Here is a 17,766-nt window from a genome sequence, read left to right as displayed (position 1 = left end):
TAAAGGACCTAGCTAATTTGAAATCTGGGTCCATGTACATAGGCAAATACAGTGTCCAGACTAAGATGAAAAGGGAAGGAAATGATTTTAAATGTTGTAACATTTTCTAGCTCTCCTCATCTCTCTGTCTTGTGAAAGTGCTCTCCATTTTTTCACAGAGGCAACATTTTCTTCAGTGTTGCTCCTGTTTGCATCCACTCAGAGAATAAAAAGGTATTCCATGTGATCTAGGGGACGAGTCACATAGACCAGATGCCAGATTTTGAATTTCAGATACCTGAAGAGTTATTAGTAGGGTTGCCAATTTGGTTGAACACATTCCTGGAGATTTCCTCACATGACATAATCTTTAATTAAAGATAAATCTTTAATTCCTAGAGACTCCAGGCCAATCCTGTAGGATTGGCAACCCTAACTACTAGAAAAGGAAAGCTTGTGGAAGACCCAGCTAAGTTGCTAAGAACAATTCCTCTATAATTACAACTAATTCATAACAATCATGATCAGTTCACAACTAAAAGACATGATACATAAATTGTTTAAAATGAATGGTTCAGGAAGCTCTACTAGTAACTAAAAATTCGTTTAATCTGATGGGAGGGGACAAAGAATGAAGAAACTATTTCTAGGAATCGCTAGATTGTTTCATTATGGAGGGAAGTGTCATTTGTTCCTGTTTGGAATGAGCATTAGGTTTACCACTACAAACTCATAAATTCTCTGAGATCCCTGCAGGGCTCAAGCTTTCTGACTGATACCAGGGCTTGACTTTCAAGGGGGTCACCTGAGCACCTAGCATCACTGCCTGACAATATCTAATACTAAACCGGCAGTTTAGGAAAAAGATCAGAGCAGGGAGATCAGAACAAGGTCATTGAAAAGCAACATGTTTTCCACATTATTTCTCTTCCTTTCACAGTTTGCTAGTGTGCATGCGCTGAACTCCAGGTCAGATCATTGACGATTGCACAGTACTTTTGAATATCAGGTTGTTTAGGCCATGATCCTGCATTCTTAAAGTGAACGGGAGCTTGGCCCTTGATTTAAATGAGTGTAGGATCAAACCCTAAGTCTGGAACCTAAATATAGACTTAGAAGTCAACATTTAGGCCTGACCCACACACAGATTTTGTACTGATAAAACTATTTAAGTTAGAGGCATGATTTTTACATAGTTTTATCAGTTCAAGTGTAACCCATGCCTGCGTGGTGTGGTGCTCTGTCCCCCTCTAGTGACACCTAGACCATCACGAGATTGATGAGTCTGCTACAGCAGTGGCTCTCAACCTTTCCAGACTGTACCCCCTTCAGGAGTCTGATTTGTTTTGCATACCCCAAGTTTCAGCTACTTGCTTAAAAAATCAGACATAAAAAGATAAAAGTGTCCCATCACATTATTACTGAAAAATTGCTTACTTTCTCATTTTTACCATATAATTATAAATACTTAAATTAATTGAAATATAAATATTATACTTACATTTCAGTGTAAAGAATATAGAACAGTATAAGCAAGTCATTGTCTGTATTCAATTTTAGTTAGTACCAACTTCGCTGGTGCTTTTTATGTAGCCTGTTATAAAACTAGGCAAATATCTAGATGCGTTGATGTACCGGCTGGAAGACCTCTGCATACCCCTAGCGGTATGTATACCCCTGGTTGAGAACCACTGTTCTAGCTTTGCCAAGAGCCATCTGCCTTTTAGCTCATGCAGTAAAGACTCTTATACTAAGCTTCCGAGGTCCCAGGTTCAGTCCTGCCTAATGGTAACTCGGGTCTGTCATCATTATACAACCACTACCATGGACACAGTTCTATTAATTTAAAGGTGCCCTATACCAGCATAGTTCATTTCCTTTCTCATATAGGAATATGATAAATGGTTTAAGCCCCTTTATCCTGGAAGATCTGCATCCACACTACGGAGGCTAAAACACTTGAACTATATTAGCACAGTTAAAGTGATACAACTTTTATGTATAGACATGCCCTTAGGTGCCTAGTTTTCAAAATCTTGGCCTGTGTTATCCCTTTTTTTAATAGAATAGTTTATATATGCATCCAGTACAGACATGGGAAAATGAACCCATTTGTACAAATGTATTACAGCATTTATTTAAAAAAAACCTTAGTTTCATGAGCTCACATGTCTTTGGCAGGCACAAATTTAGCGTGTACATTTAACCAGATCACACCATTCAATACATTAATAAATTATATAACAGTGAAAACAAAACAGTGAAGACAAAACAGATTTGTCATCCAATTTATTTGCCTAGATTTTAGAATATTATAGATATTTGTACCATTTTCTTTGAAGTCAGCAGACTTAGAAAATGTATCTATTTTTCAGATCAGAGTATTTTTAATTTTTTTTTCTAAACACTTTGCCTGTTATGAAGCTAAATTCCAGGTTTTTCTATCTTTTGTCCAAGGTGGAAGAAAAATACAGACAATTCCATCATGACACTTTTTTAATATGAATTGAATAGGAAATTAAGGAAATATTGATCTGATGGAGGAAAAGGACTGATCATATTAAATGCCATAATATCTATCAGAGCATATTATTTTGACTTTAAAAAAATCTAGCTAATATGCAATTGACAGTCAGATTACATTACATACAGCAGGTTTGAGAAACCTGTTTTTGATGATTTGGGTGTTGTTTGAAGTGAAGACTAACATAACCACTCCCAGTAAGGAACAGTGGATGAAATTCGGTCCAGTGCATAGGACAAGCACAAGACCTGTGTGCATATTAAATTCCACTTATGCTTAGTTTTGGAGAGTTTAGTGATCCTTTTGCCGTATGCTGGTCCTTTGTGTAGGGGTAAATTTCACCCACTGTGAAGGTTAACAGCAGGAGTTTTTCATCTTTCTGCCAAAAATTATGTATATTTCTCCAAATAGTAGGATAGATTGGATATTAAATGAAAAACGTCATCCCTTTAAAACAAAGACTGTCAGAGTCTTAACATCCCAGTACTTGAGTTGGGTGATGTAAAAACAAGCCTTAATTGGTTGGGTTTGAAGTCAAAAGCTTGATTTTAGCAGAGGCACAGGAACTCTTAAACTTCCTTGCATGCTCCCCAACCAAGCCTTGTACTGATGGAACTGGAAGTTTGTCCATTTCATTCCCATGAGTGATATTCAAAGACAGTACAGTGCAGGAGAGCAGAGAATGGAGTGGTGCCTGTTCTTTTCATATGTATATCCATATCTTCAGTCCCAGCATAAATTCATTCTCAGGGCCTTCAGAATGAAGTGTAAAACTCACTTCTTTGGCTTAGCATTCTCATAGCAACAACTAAAACCAACAACAAAGAAGAGAGAAGACGGGGCAGAGTATAATTAGATACGATTGCTACAGTATTTGAAATACTTGCTGCACTGAGGCTACTGCAAGAGCAGAGGTAATATTATTTAGTTACTTAGTCATTTGCAATTTTCTATGAGATTTCCAAGTCTTTTTAAAGGCATGAACTTGAAACTGATTTTGTTGAAAGGTAGGAATTCATGAAAATCTCCTTTGTTTTTTCTTGGTTCCCCCTCATAAATATGCAATCTTGTGATGAAAAAATTCAGCCAGTTCTATTTTAAATCTGCAGTTTCTAAAGATATCCATCACTACTCTCTATTAGGATAAAAGAAGTACCTTTAAAAACTATTCTTTGAAAAGATTTTATTACTAGCAGAATATGAATGGGACTTTAAATGTTCAGGAAGTTAGCCTCTGGACTATTTACAGCAGTGGGCCTCAAACTTTTGTACTGGTGACCCCTTTCACATACCAAGCCTCTGAGTGCACCCCCCCCCCGATAAACGGAAAAACACTTTAAAATATATTTAACACCATTATAAATGCTGGAGGCAAAGAGGGGGTAGCTCACAACCCCCACATATAATAACCTCACAACCCCCTCAGGGGTCCCAACCCCCAGTTTGAGAACCCCTGATTTACAGCATTATTGCAACTGATTCACAGGCAAATATATAAAATATAATGCTTTGTTGAATTACTGTTCTTCTGCATAGTGCACCTGCTAATCTTGGAAGTTTACAGTGACTGTAGATCTACTACTCTTACAAGCACAATATACAAACAAAAATAGCTGGAGTTAAACAGTAATAACCTTTGTTTGTGATGATCTGTGTAATAAACAATTTGACTCCAGATGATTGAGCTATATATGTATGGCATGTGGGTTATGTAGTATACATAAGCCAGAGCAGATACTAGGAGCAATTTGAAGGTTTGCCACTCCAACCGATGCATTGAGACTAAGACAAGTGCAGTGCTTCCAAAGTTCCGTAAAAGCAGGGGGTGCACAGCCACTGCTTCACCTCTGCTTTCACTTCCTCATGGTATCAGCTCTTCTTCACCTCTCAGTTTCTGGGGAGGTTGACGTTGGTTTAGGGAACAATCTTACTAGTCCTTGGACTCTGAGTGTGCATTGACTGTGATTGTGGAGAGACAATGGGAGAAGATCTTTGCATCAGTGCTTTTGGAAAAGAAAAAATGAAGAAATAAATAAATACCACCATGCCTGAGCTATTTAGTAGGCAGCACTGGAATGCTCTGCACGGTATAATAAATGTAATCATTGAAGTGGCAGGAAAGAGTGGAAGGATGGTCCACAGGTTGGGACACTAGCCTTCTACTCAGAAGATCTGAGTACACATTCACCTGTGGAACTCCCTGCAAATGTCTACCTCTTTTCATATGCAGCTTTACTAATCATACTAATGAGCTTTTCTAATAGATGCAGTCATGTGCAGAACCAGCAGAACATTGGCAGACCATTAAGAAATCGCTTTAAAATATCTAGTGAATATGTGTAAAACATGTTTTTTTCCTAAATTCGTATCACTGTAATAAATCAAAAACAATTATCACTGAAAGACACATCTGCAACACAGGAAATAATCTCTCTGTCAAATTTCAAGCTCCACTAGTGACCTGCTGGCCTGTTTTTAAAACAGTAGTTTTTTTTTTAATATATACACGATGGGAAAAGTGAGAGGGGAGTCAGTTCACTCTCATTTTTTTTTTCAAAATGGCTGGAACATTTTGACTCACTTTCCACAAAAATTTGTGCCAAGACTAATATCGAGCTCCCAGATTTAATTGAGAATGGCAAAAATTTGAGTTACAAATAACTGAAAACAGTATCTTAGATTGAGAACACTTGTGAAACTTTCATGATAGGTGTTTGTCTTCCTGTATTTTACCAAAACAGTTTTATAAGCAATTGAAACAGTTTTGATCTGAGGTTGAAGGAAGCAGAGCATGAAGTTAACCACAAATAAGGTTGGAAGATGCAATGTTTAGGGATTTACAAAGCCTAAATCCTCCCATACTGACCCTTGTGGAAGAAAGAAGACTTGCAAGGAACCATTCAAGATGGGAGTCCTTTTCACACCCCACCATGGCTACATCACAGCCATGTGAAACTGCGGCTGCCACTCTTGGGGGGGGTGTGTGTGTGTAGACACATGTTTAATTTCTCAGTGTTGAAAAGAGTCCAAAAGCCAATCTAATAAAGAGAGAGAACATCTGTGATATCATTGTCTGATGAAATAACTAGAAACATTAATACTGTAGATTTATAACATTTTTCCTGGTTGCTATGTAAAAGCAAGAATCCTACTGTGAGCTTTTCAGAAGCTAAACCAGCTGGAGTTCAGCAACTGTAATCTGATCATTCCGTAGTGAGAATGAAGTGAACTATGAAAATTAAAGAAGTAAATATATCACAATAAGTTCCTGGTCAGCGCACATAATATTTGCTGAAAAAGTTGCCAACCTGGGTTCACAGTGCTCTGAGTTTTAAAATCCGTCTTCAGTGTGGTAACTCGTTACTGTGGGGTGTTGTTTTGTAAATACTGGGAATGCAGTAGAAGTCTGTCCTCTACAGATTTACCTTTCAGCACAGTGTGGATTTAATCTGAAATTATCAGTGTAGGCATATGAAAAATAAGGCATTTCACTTAAAAATAGGGCTTCCTTTAGATTATTAATCTCTGACCAAATTATCTGCTTTTTCTGGTACTATTTTTTTTTTAGTTTTCAACTTCCTTTGGGTTTTAAAATACAAAAATGTGCACGAACTCCCATAAGGGTAAAATTCACACCCTCCCCCACCATGCAGAGGATCAGCGCAAGACCTATGAACCACTCAAGTATTGAAAGTAGAGTTTAGGTGGGATTTAAGTGATGTATAGTCTTTGAGCTCATCATCTCTAAAGGGATGACTTTCATCCACCAAAGAGAAGAGCAGGGCTTACGGTCACCTACACTAGACCAAGGTATCCTGCCAGGATAGCTCAGGAAAGCTGGATAAAGTTAGGGGCATGAAGAGAGGTGCGATTTACTGTTGCTCCAAAAAGAAGTCCAGGTAATGAATCCAGGGACTGTTACACCAGCAAGCTCACTGCCCTCCTTAGATAGTCTCTGGAGATCGAGTTTGTTAATAATCTGCTGCTCACACATTCACAAACTTGTTTTATCATGTAGATTGCAAAGATAGTGGCTATTTGAACAAACTAAAAAATCAAGCCAAATCCCACAGTGTTGGCAACTGAGGTAATATTATGAGTCGTTTTTTGTTTTGTAAAGTAAAGCAGATTTAAAGCCTAAAATGTCATATAATTTCATACTAGAATGTCCATGTAAAAATAAGCATTTTGTCTCAACCACTTGCATACAGGTGCATTCTTATTTTCCCTATGAAATCAAATCTATAAAAATAAATAAGAAGGGCATCCAAAAGTATAAAGCTAAAGTTCATATCAGACCAAATCTGCAGTGGGTAGAGGGCACATGCATTCTGGATCTCTGAAATACATTTTGCAACAAATTGTAGGATAAGAACAGTGGATATAACTGAGAATATTGCACTGCATATATCATTATGGATCTTGCTTATTTTAATTCCCAGGTACTCATAGCCTGTTGACAGCTTTTGCTCCTATTAAAATAAAGGTTTTCAGGATGGTGCTTTCCTTAACATGGAAAAGTGCGTGTACTGCAAGTAAAATGTAATTACATTATCTTCTCAAGATCCTGTTCTGGTTCACAGTGAAGTCAGTGGCAAAACTGCAGTCAGTTGCAGTGAGAGCAGGATGGGTCTCAGAGAACAGTGCATTGGAAGCAAAAGGGTTGGTATTGTTAATCTGGGGGCTTTCATACTCAGAGCAGGAATATTTCCAGTCCCTGCAATACTGATGAATAATATTATTGCTTTGGAGGGGAGAACATATGCTATGCAGTCTTTCTCCAACCTCCTGCAAATACTTGGACTAAGTAGTTAAGCAGTGAACATAAAGTTGACTGAAATACTTGCTTCCAATTGATGCATGTCAGAAGTTAAGTGATTTGGACACTCTTCTGAGATTGGCTGAGGCTAGAAACATTTGAAAAGTGATACTTGGCCTGGAGAAGAGGAAAGAGACAAGCTTCTGTTATCCTTTTGCACTCTCCTCAGCTAGTCACAGTGACTATGTGACTCTGGAAGTGACTTTCTGCTCCCCAAGCCAAAAGGTGAATATGAAAGTAAAAACTGTTGCTACAGATTAGAAAAAAATATGATTATATAAAGGAAAAAGAAGCTGAGAATGAAGCCACTAATGAAAGCCCTTTGACCTCCACTTAAGTCCTGTCTGCACTGGGTTACAAACAATGAATCTTGACCTGGCTAAAATTCAATTTTAAACTACTTTAGGACATCTGTTGATAAAGTTTTATGGCAGAACACAAAATTTCTAATAATTTCTTGAAATGAACTGGGGACAACTTTTTGTTCCAAAAAGTGGGGGAAGTAACTAAGGGGGGCATCCATTTTAGACTTTGTTCTGACCAAGAGGGAGGAATTGCTAGCAAATATGAAGGAGGAAGGCACATTGGTGAAAGTGATCATGAAATGACAGATTTCATGATTCTAAGGAAAGGAAGGAGGGAGCAGTAGAATAAGGACAATGGATTTCAAAAAAGCAGACTTTCACAAACTCAGAGCACTGGTAAGTAAGATCCCATGGGAAGAAAATCTAAGGGAAATTTAGTTCAGGAAAGTTGGCAGTTTCTCCAGGAGACAATATTAAAGACACAACTATAAACTATCCTGATGCGAAGGAAAGATGGGAAGAATAGTAAAAAGCCAATCTGTATCCATCGGGAACTCTTTAATGACCAGAAAATCAAAAAGGAATCCTACAAAAAGTGGAAACATGGATAAATTGCTAAGGAGGAGTACAATGACATAACCATGTAGGAACAAAATCAGAAAAGCTAAGGCACAAAATGAGTTACATAAAAGGCACAGAGACGTAACAGTCAAGAAGAGTTCTTTAAATACATGAGGAGCAAGAAAAAGACAAAGGAAAGCTGTTGGTCCTCTGTTTAGCAAGGAAGGGGAGCTAATAACTGATGACAGCAAGAAAGCTGAGATTTTAATGCCTATTTTGCTTCAGTCGTAACTAAAAAGGTTAATGATGACTGCATACTGAACACAATTATTATTAACCACAGGGGTGAAGGAATGCAAGCCAAAATAGAGGAGGAAAGCAGGTTAAAGACTACTTTATTTAGATAAGTTAGATGTATTCAAGTCAGCAGAGCTTGATGAAATTCATCCTAGAGTACTTAAGGAACTAGCTGACACAATCTCAAAAACACTAGCAGTTATCTCTGAGAACCTCAGAGGATGGGTGAGGTCCCTGAGGACTGGAGAAGGGTATATATAGTATCGATATTCAAAAAGGGGAACAGAGAGGACACAGGGAATTATACACCAGTGAGCCTAATTTCAATACCTGAAAAGATAATGGAACAAATTATTTAACAATCAGTGTGTCAGCACCAAGAAGCTAATAGGGTTATAAAATGAAATTACTATAAGGTGGGTGCACAACTGGTTGAAAGACCATACTCAAACTGTCAGACTGGGAGGGCATATCTAGTGAGGTCCTGAGTCCAGAACTATTCAATATTTTCATTAATGACTTGGATAATGGAGTGGGGACTATGCAGATGACACCAACCTGGGAGAGTTTGCAAGCACTTTAGAGGACAGGATTAGCCTGGCCTTGACAAATTGGAGAATTGGTGTGAATTCAACAAAATCAAATTCAGTAAAGACAAGTGCAAAGTACTTGACATAGGAAGGAAAAATCACATGCCCAACTAGAAGGGGGAATAACTGGCTAGTTACTATTATATTATTGCTATATTATTATACTATATATTACTAGATTAGTATACTTGTTATTATTCTAACTGGGTATATTAACAAGATGCAGGAGGTAATACTTCTCAGCACTTATGAGGCTTTAGCTCAAGCACTGTGTCCAATTCTGGGTGCCACACTTTGGGAAACATGTTGACAAACTGGAGGGAGTGCAGCAGAAAGCAACACAAATGATAAAAGGTTTTAGAAAACCTGGTCTTTGAGGAAAGGTTAAAACTAGGCATGTTTAGTTTCAAGAGAAAAAAAACAGAAGGAGGACCTGATATTTTTCAAAAACGTTGTGTTTTTATAAAGAGGATGGTGATCAATTGTTCCCCATGGCCACTGAAGATAGGACAAGAAGCAATGGGCTTAATCTGCAGCAAGGGAGATTTAGGAAAAGCTTTCTGGCTATAATGGTAGTTAAGCTCTGGAATAGGTTTCCAAGGGAGGCTGTGGGAGCCCCATCTTCGAAAGTTTATAAAAACAACTTGAACAAACCCCTGTCAGGGATGGTCTGGGTTTATTTGGTCCTGCCACAGCTCAGGGGGCTGGACTAGATGACTTCTCGACTGCCCTTTCAGACTTATATTTCTATGATTTTATGATTCTATTATAGCTCCATATATCATGAAGGTATTTAACGTCAAGTGTTCATATTGTCATAGGTACTCAGAATAAGGTTTATTTTTACATGGCAATATAAGACAATATTTGAAAAACTGAAGGTTCTATCAACTTGATATTTAGAAATATTTCTTATTCATTCTAATTTGTGTGTGTGTATGTGTGTGTGTTGGGTGTTTTTTTTTGGGGGGGGGGGCGGGCAGGCTTTTGCTATGTTGTTTTGAAAACCAGTCTTGCATCTTGATTGGATTCAGAAGTGAAAGTAATTCCGAAGACATCCTGATACGGGGGCCAGCACCTTGAGTGGAAGAGGTGGGGATGGAGGGATCAGCATCCTCCAGCCAGTCCTTCCATGCCCCTGACCCACGCCGTCCGAGGCTCCAGCGGCCTTTTAAATCGCCGGCCCCGGGGCAACTGCCTCTTTTGCCCCCCTGTCGGTGGCCCTGCTGGTAGGGACTGCACTGGCAGGGCCACCGATGGCAAGGTGTAGCAATGTTAAAGTGCTGCCACAGCAAAGGACCCTTCTTAAAGCACTACTGCGGCAGCGCTTTAATGTTGCTGCCCCTTTTGCCTCTCACATCTCTTTTTGCCCTTACATCTCACATCTACTCTGGCTCTGTTGGTGGTGGTGTTGCTACAAGAAGCCAGATACTAGGGGCACTTAACACTGCTACTTTACACAAGTAGTCTCATTGATTTCACTGTGTCTATTTGCATGAAGGAAGTTTGCAGAATTAGAATTTAAGTCTCTATTTTAAAAAGAAAGCTCATGAAGAAACACAGAGTAATTTTTTGAGTGGATGGGGGTTGGTGGGGAGATGATTAAACAACAGACAATGTATAGTCCTGATCCTGCAATATACTTTGTGGTGGAATTGCAGAATTAGGGCCCATGTTTGTAGTTTTCAGCAAGGTTGCAATAATTGCAGAGATCAGCATTTCTGATTAATCTCAGCTCTTTGCAATACAAATGGAATGTTGTTATCCAGAGGGGAAGACTTTAAAACTTGAAATCAGTTCACACATCTCTGATTTCTTTTGTGGATTTTCAAAAATACACAGACAAAAGGTGAGCTTGCCCTTGTTTGTTTTCTAGTAAAGAACACTGTCTGCGTTAATCAGGGAGTGATATGCAACAAGTCAATTAAATGATTTTAATCTTTTCTTTTTACTAAGTGAAAACACTGCATAATATTGTATTATTGAGACCTACTTAAAATAAAAAGCTCTACTTTTTATATAACCACTTACTTCTGTAAACAGATCACACAGTAAGGAATCTATTAAGACCCCACTGTAAAACATATACATAGAGGAAGCATCCTGGTTTGAGAGAGATAATGGGACACTCACCTCTTTCTTTATCTTCATAATGATTTCACTTAGGATGATTCAGACCATGTACAGGTCATCAGCAGGGGCCTGACTGTAAGCAGTTGGGAGACTAAAATTCTCTGCAGGACTTGTCCTAAACAGGTCGTATATAGTTTATGAAGTTTACCACTTATGGCAGCAATATTTTTCTTTTGAGCTCAAGCCTACTTCCCAATGCAAATGCTTTTATTCAGTCTCATTATAGGATTCAGTTAGAATTTGAAATAGCATGTAAGCTAGCCAGAGACTATCAAGACTTGTGTACAGTAATGTGTTTTTGCACTGTGTACTCTTTACAAGCCTATTTGAACAATGATTAATACAGTCATTTGAATCCATAAAAGAATCACCACATCTCCATCATGCAGTGATAATAATTCTTCATTTGTTTAAAAGAAAAAAGTCTACTGCTATTCTAGGGTTCCCCTTATGTTTCATTTTCATATGTTGGCTCTTGATTTTTTGGTAAAATCTGAATCCACTAACATGTCATTCGGTGTCCAGGATGCTGTATTTGTATAACTTTATTGGTCATATTATTCTAAATCATTTTCTCTTTTTGTTTCCATAGGAAATGATCTATTTTTAGTTGCAGTGCATGAACTGGGGCATGCTCTAGGCTTGGAGCATTCCAATGACCCCACTGCAATCATGGCTCCTTTTTACCAGTATATGGAAACAGACAACTTCAAACTACCTAGTGATGATTTACAGGGCATTCAGAAGATCTATGGTATGTCATTTTTTTTATTACACATATTAAATAATTTGCTTAAGAACATATTTGAGGACAAATATATATATATATATATATACAGACACCTCTATCTCGATATAACGCAACCCAATATAACACGAATTCAGATATAATGCAGTAAAGCAGTGCTTCGGGTGGGTGGGGCTGCGCGCTCCGGGGGATCAAAGCAAGTTCGATATAATTCGGCCTCACTTATAACACAGTAAGATATTTTTGGCTCCAGAGGACAGCATTATATCGGGGGAGAGGTGTGTGTGTGTGTGTGTTTTTATATATATATAAAAACACACACACACACACACCTCTCCCCCGATATAATGCTGTCCTCTGGAGCCAAATATATATATATATATATATATAAAAAAACACACACATATATATAAAATATGCTCTGTCAGCTGTAGTCCCAGAGGCCTTGATTTCTTGATGTGAGAAAGCCATGGATTTTGATGAAGCTCTCTTATTTAGTCCCACACTATTCACAACTTGCATCTAAATCTGCACTCAGCTAGAATGGTAATCTTAAATATTTAAACTGCTAGTAAAGAATATCTATAAAGGGATCCCAAACTATTAAAATATTAAGAAATGCAGGCCTTAACCATAACCAGCTTATTTCCAGAGTTCTCAGTATATCAGTTATAAAACTGTGCAGTTCCCTGGGTAAAGCAGTTTTGTGGTCCCAGCACCTCACCTCTTCCCCCCATTCTTATTGCAATAAATATAGCAAATTGATTTCAAAAGTTTGTTATTAACAACCCAAGGTATTGCACAATATAGTGAGGGAGGGGTTCTGTTCTTTAAAATGTATATCATATTTGGTTATTGTGGCCTAAAATGAAAGAAATATCCACTGTAAATAATTTCTCATGTTATTGTATTCAGTCAAAGAAAGCAACATAATTGGAAATAAAAAAAATAATTTACTCATTGCTGGTTTAAGGGAACTCTGACTTCCACAGGACTGTCTCTGACATTTCCACAGGCAACTTTTTTAATACATAAGTTTTAAAAAGCTTGACATACACAGTTAACCATTAAAGAATTTGCTTTGCTAAATTAATGGAGCATTTACATTCTTACAATGAAAAATCTGTTCTATCTATATGTTAATGCCAAGTGACTGGTAGATATCATTTGCATTTGCAAATGATGTCATTTAAGTTCACTAATTTGTTTTGCATTCATTAGTTTTCCAATTTAAATGTCTAAGTGGTAAGTGTTCTCTCAGGGTTAAACTGACTTTTAACAAGGTCACATTTCTTGCTGATCTTTTGCTGTTAGGAAAGCCAGATGAGTTCGTACAGAATAATGGTGCACCTCTGATTAGAAACCAAATACATCTATGCTAAATATTATATTATTAAGTGATGTTATACTTTGGATGTTCCAGAAAGGGAACAAAGGGATTGGCTAGTTAAAATTTATTGTATGTGGTTAACCCAAAGGAGGTTGTTTCTCATGAACTCATAAATTGGTAGTCTAGAGAAGGACATTTTGCCCATATACTAAATAATAAACTCTAACAGCTGTATGCTAATGAACTTTATTACTCCTGGAAAGTGATGCCTGACATCACCACCAAATTGCATGTGGAAACTTTGGTTTGGATTTAGAATCATTCAGATAGCTACTGCAAATTAATTCCTTTGATGCCTGTGCTAAAATCAAAAGGTGATTTGGACTGAATGTCTGAAAAAAATCTTAACCCTATGAAAGTAACTATGTTGACCTACACTATTCATCACAGCCTAATTAATTGTAAATTATGAATGGCATGCTCCTTAAAATTATGAAGGAAATAAATGTCTTATTAAATTTCACTGATGGTAGTTCGGGTTGCCTTAAATATTCAATCAGTAAACATTTATCCTAGTTAATTTACTTTCTTTGAGCAAGTACTAGACATTCAGATTTCATTTATGTTAGATTTCGTTTTGTCGCAGGTTGCAAAGATGCTCCTTAACCTACTATCATACAGATGAATTAAAGCAGACTGTTTTGTCACATACAAATAGACACTGCAGTTAAACTGATCTAGATAGATAGCTACATACTAAATGTGTGTCCTACTTCCAGAGATATTACAGGTCCAACAGAGACATCCTATATTTAAAATGGAAAATATATCACTAGACCCAATAATATCTCTAGAACTGGAATGAAGTTTCTTAACCTGCCCATTACACGTAAGGGTTTTTAACAGCATGAATCTAGAATGACCATATTACTTACAAATAGCAAAACTTTGAATGGACTAATCAAATCATCCTAAATGAGTGCCATTAAAACCTTTATAGTGTACCACGTCATGATTTATTCATTATATGTCAAATAGTTCACAGCACAGATATTTTAGAAATGTTACACAGAGGGTTTTCATTATTATTATTTTGTACTATTTTTAAGTTTGGACAACCTGTTCAATCCATCCGCCTGTAAAACCTAATGTCAGGGTTGCCATGAGTCCAACTGTACAGGATTCATAGGGGAAAATATTAACAATGAATTTCAAACATTTCTTTAAAAAATAAATAAACATGTTTTCTATATACATAAGTGCCTAAACTTTAAGGCCCAATCTCAAGACCTTCCATGGCTAGAAATGTGCTTTGTGCCTCACTGGGAGCTGGGAAAATATCCTTTCCTGTGACCTTCTCTTTGTATCCCTGATGGTTCAAACCTATCACTAGTGCAGAACTCAGTTTTACCAGGCTGGCAACTTAGGCCAGTATAGTTGGAGGGGTAGTGAGAGAAATTCCACCTCTGCGGTTAAGAAGGAAATATTTTGGAGTTTGGATGATTTATAAAACAAAGAGGCAGCTACAGAAGCAGCTCAGAAGCATAGAATATTAGAAGTAGAAGTTCAAGAAAAGATAGATTAGTGGGAAGACAGCAGGTTAATTGGTCAAAGGTGCATAATTAATGCAATTTATCACATGCCTGTGTCATTTATCACATAACCACCACATGTGCTGTGTGTGTGGATGGGTGGATGGATGTAAGTATTAGAATGTTCAAAAACATGGTTGCTGGTGGAATTATTACATGCTGTTAGGACAAATTTCCCACATTTTACATAACCAGTGCAAGTTTTGTTCTCACCAAAACAGTTCTATAAGCTGTTGTTCAAGCACAAACTGTTTACCATGTGTAATCTTAAATTTTGGTGGATTTTGTGGTCTGTAGACTTGTTGGGGAATACAGGAGGAAGGTATCAGAATTCCAGCAGTCAATTTTTTCTTCATAAGTACCTTGATTTTATGGATCCAAAGCACACGTTGTTAAACAGTAACTCCTCACTTAAAGTCATCCTGGTTAACATTGTTTCATTGTTACATTGCTGATCAATTAGGGAACATGCTCATTTAAAGTTGTGCAATGCTCCCTTCTAAGTCGTTTGGCAGCTGCCTGCTTTGACCACTGCTTGCAGGAAGAGCAGCCCATTGCAGCTAGCTGGTGGGGGCTTGTAACCAGCCCCCCTATTCGCTCCTCGCTACCCTATGTTCCCTGTGCTGCAGCCTCCCAGCAGGCTAGCAATTGCAGGCTAGCAATTGCCACCAGTTCAGCTGTCCCTCCCCCCACTGCCATGTGCTGCTCCTGCCCTCTGCCTTGGAGCTGCTCCCAGAGACTCCTGCTTGCTGTGCAAGGGGGGGAAGGGAGAGGGCTAATGTCAAGATGTCCACCTCCCCCTTGCTCCTGCTTCCCACTTACCCCTTCTCCATATAGAGCAGGGAGGGGACACGGAGGGAGAGAGACAGAGAGAGCTTGGGGCAGCAGTTGCTGTCTCAACTTCCTGATCCACTTAAAAAGACAATGTACTTAAGAGTGGGTCAGCTTACTTAAAGGGGCAGTGTGCATCTCTCTCTATCTCCCACACACAAGGTGTGTGTCTGTCTCTCTCTGCTATGCTGTCTCCCCTCCCTCCCGTTCATGCTGCCTTGTGTGAGAGGCTACATTAACAATAATGTGTTAACCCTTGAGGGCTCAGCCCAGTGCTAGTTCATCATTTAGCAGTAAAGCATTCCCTGGGAAAGATTCCTTCCTCTTTCACCCTCTAACTTCACCACCTCAACCAAGCTTCACAATCATCATAGTTGTGAGCAGTATTAAATTGTTCATTTAAAATGTATACTGTGTATTTATCTATATAATATATAGTTTTTGTCTGGTGAAAAAAATTTCCCTGGAACCTAACCTCCCCGTATTTACATTAATTCTTATGGGGAAATTGGATTCGCTTAACATTGTTTCGCTTAAAGTCGCATTTTTCAGGAACATAATTACAACGTTAAGTGAGGAGTTACTGTACTCTATCTTCACAGATCAGAATTTGGAAAAGAGCATGTTACGCCAACTAAGCCATTCCTCTGCCAGTGCAGGAGTATTCATTGGGGTATATTTTTGTAGAGCTGTCTGCAGTGCGATTTACAGTGATCTAAACTATGTCCTGCTGCTAACATTTTTAAGGTCCACCTGACAAGATCCCACCACCAACAAGACCTCTGCCAACAGTGCCCCCACATCGTTCTGTTCCTCCAGCAGACCCTCGGAAGAATGACAGGCAGCCTAAACCGCCTCGGCCGCCCACTGCTGACAAACCTTCCTATCCTGGAGCCAAACCAAACATCTGTGATGGGAACTTCAACACTCTAGCTATTCTTCGCAGGGAAATGTTTGTTTTCAAGGTAGGACGCTGTGAATTTTTTAGTGCTACATCAAGTGTCTGCATTTCTGCTTTTTTCAGGAAACAAGCTTTCATTCATCATGACTCCACTTTCCCAGCCCTCTCACAGTTAGAAAGTTCAAGAAAAGAAACTAAAGAATAAACATACAAATGGTTTAAATGTCTAGCAGAGCATTGCTGTAATGTTCTATTTCTGGAATACATTCATGTCAGCAGAAGCTATAATTCCTCAAAATTTAAGGGTAAGTAAATGCAGCATCTTATGCAGAGATTAAAAAAAAGCATAATTCAAGGCATGAATAGAAGCTGATAGGAATGATTTTGTTGGGAACTTAGCCACTTCCAGGCACATTGCAGTTATTGTGTCTTCAGCACACACTACTTTACAAGGACCCTGTAATTTAACTTTATAATTAGATCAATCATTTATAAGAGATGTTTGTCATTGTGTAGTGGTTGCTTTGATACATGTTTGAGTAAAGGTCTTTGCTATAAGAATTTCCTTGCAGATGTTTTATTGTTTATTTCAATTAATCATTTTGTCTGGAGCTGCAGATATGTGGTGCATCTCACACCAACTGGACTAGCCTTTTGATGGAGAGGCTTCACTAAAGGTTCAAAGACAACAAATCTAAGCAAAGCCATTTGTTAGAAGAATGATCTAGCAGAGCACCTTGTATAATATCCAAACTGCATTGCAGGCTATAGAAATAACAGAGTCATTATTCAGTCTTTTAAGTAAATTAATTTGCTGACAGTTGTTGTACAAATTGCCAGCAATAAGCAATAGGTAATGTTAATGCAATATATTATCTTGGAATCCACAGAGATGTCCCAAATTTGACTGAACAATGGACTAGGTGGGATTTTTGTTTTGTAAATATATGTCATGATTCTTTTTTATTTCAAAATTATACCTAGTGAGAACAGACACTTTCTTCCATGAAGTTTTTCTTCCAAGCCCTAGGGGAAAACATTAGCAACAGGATTAATTTGTTCTATCAGATTGACCTTCTGGTCCATAAATCCAATATTTTGCCATAGCCTTTGTTTGCTTTTCTTCTGTGCCCTGTCTTTGCAGAGATTGATAGAA

At 38.1% G+C, this 17,766-nt stretch overlaps 1 protein-coding gene across 1 annotated transcript in view; it reads left to right on the top strand.

Annotated features, from left to right (window-relative positions):
* MMP16 (matrix metallopeptidase 16) overlaps positions 1-17,766 on the top strand; it is a 242,549-nt gene that overhangs the window by 161,454 nt on the left and 63,329 nt on the right. The window contains exons 5-6 of the mRNA XM_050940940.1: positions 11,801-11,962; positions 16,457-16,674. Of these exons, the coding sequence (XP_050796897.1) occupies positions 11,801-11,962; positions 16,457-16,674 (380 nt within the window). The remainder of the gene's footprint in view (positions 1-11,800; positions 11,963-16,456; positions 16,675-17,766) is intronic.

Source organism: Gopherus flavomarginatus, chromosome 2 (assembly GCF_025201925.1).
Source record: "Gopherus flavomarginatus isolate rGopFla2 chromosome 2, rGopFla2.mat.asm, whole genome shotgun sequence".
NCBI lineage: Eukaryota > Metazoa > Chordata > Testudines > Testudinidae > Gopherus > Gopherus flavomarginatus.
This window is presented reverse-complemented; position numbering and strand designations above follow the sequence as displayed.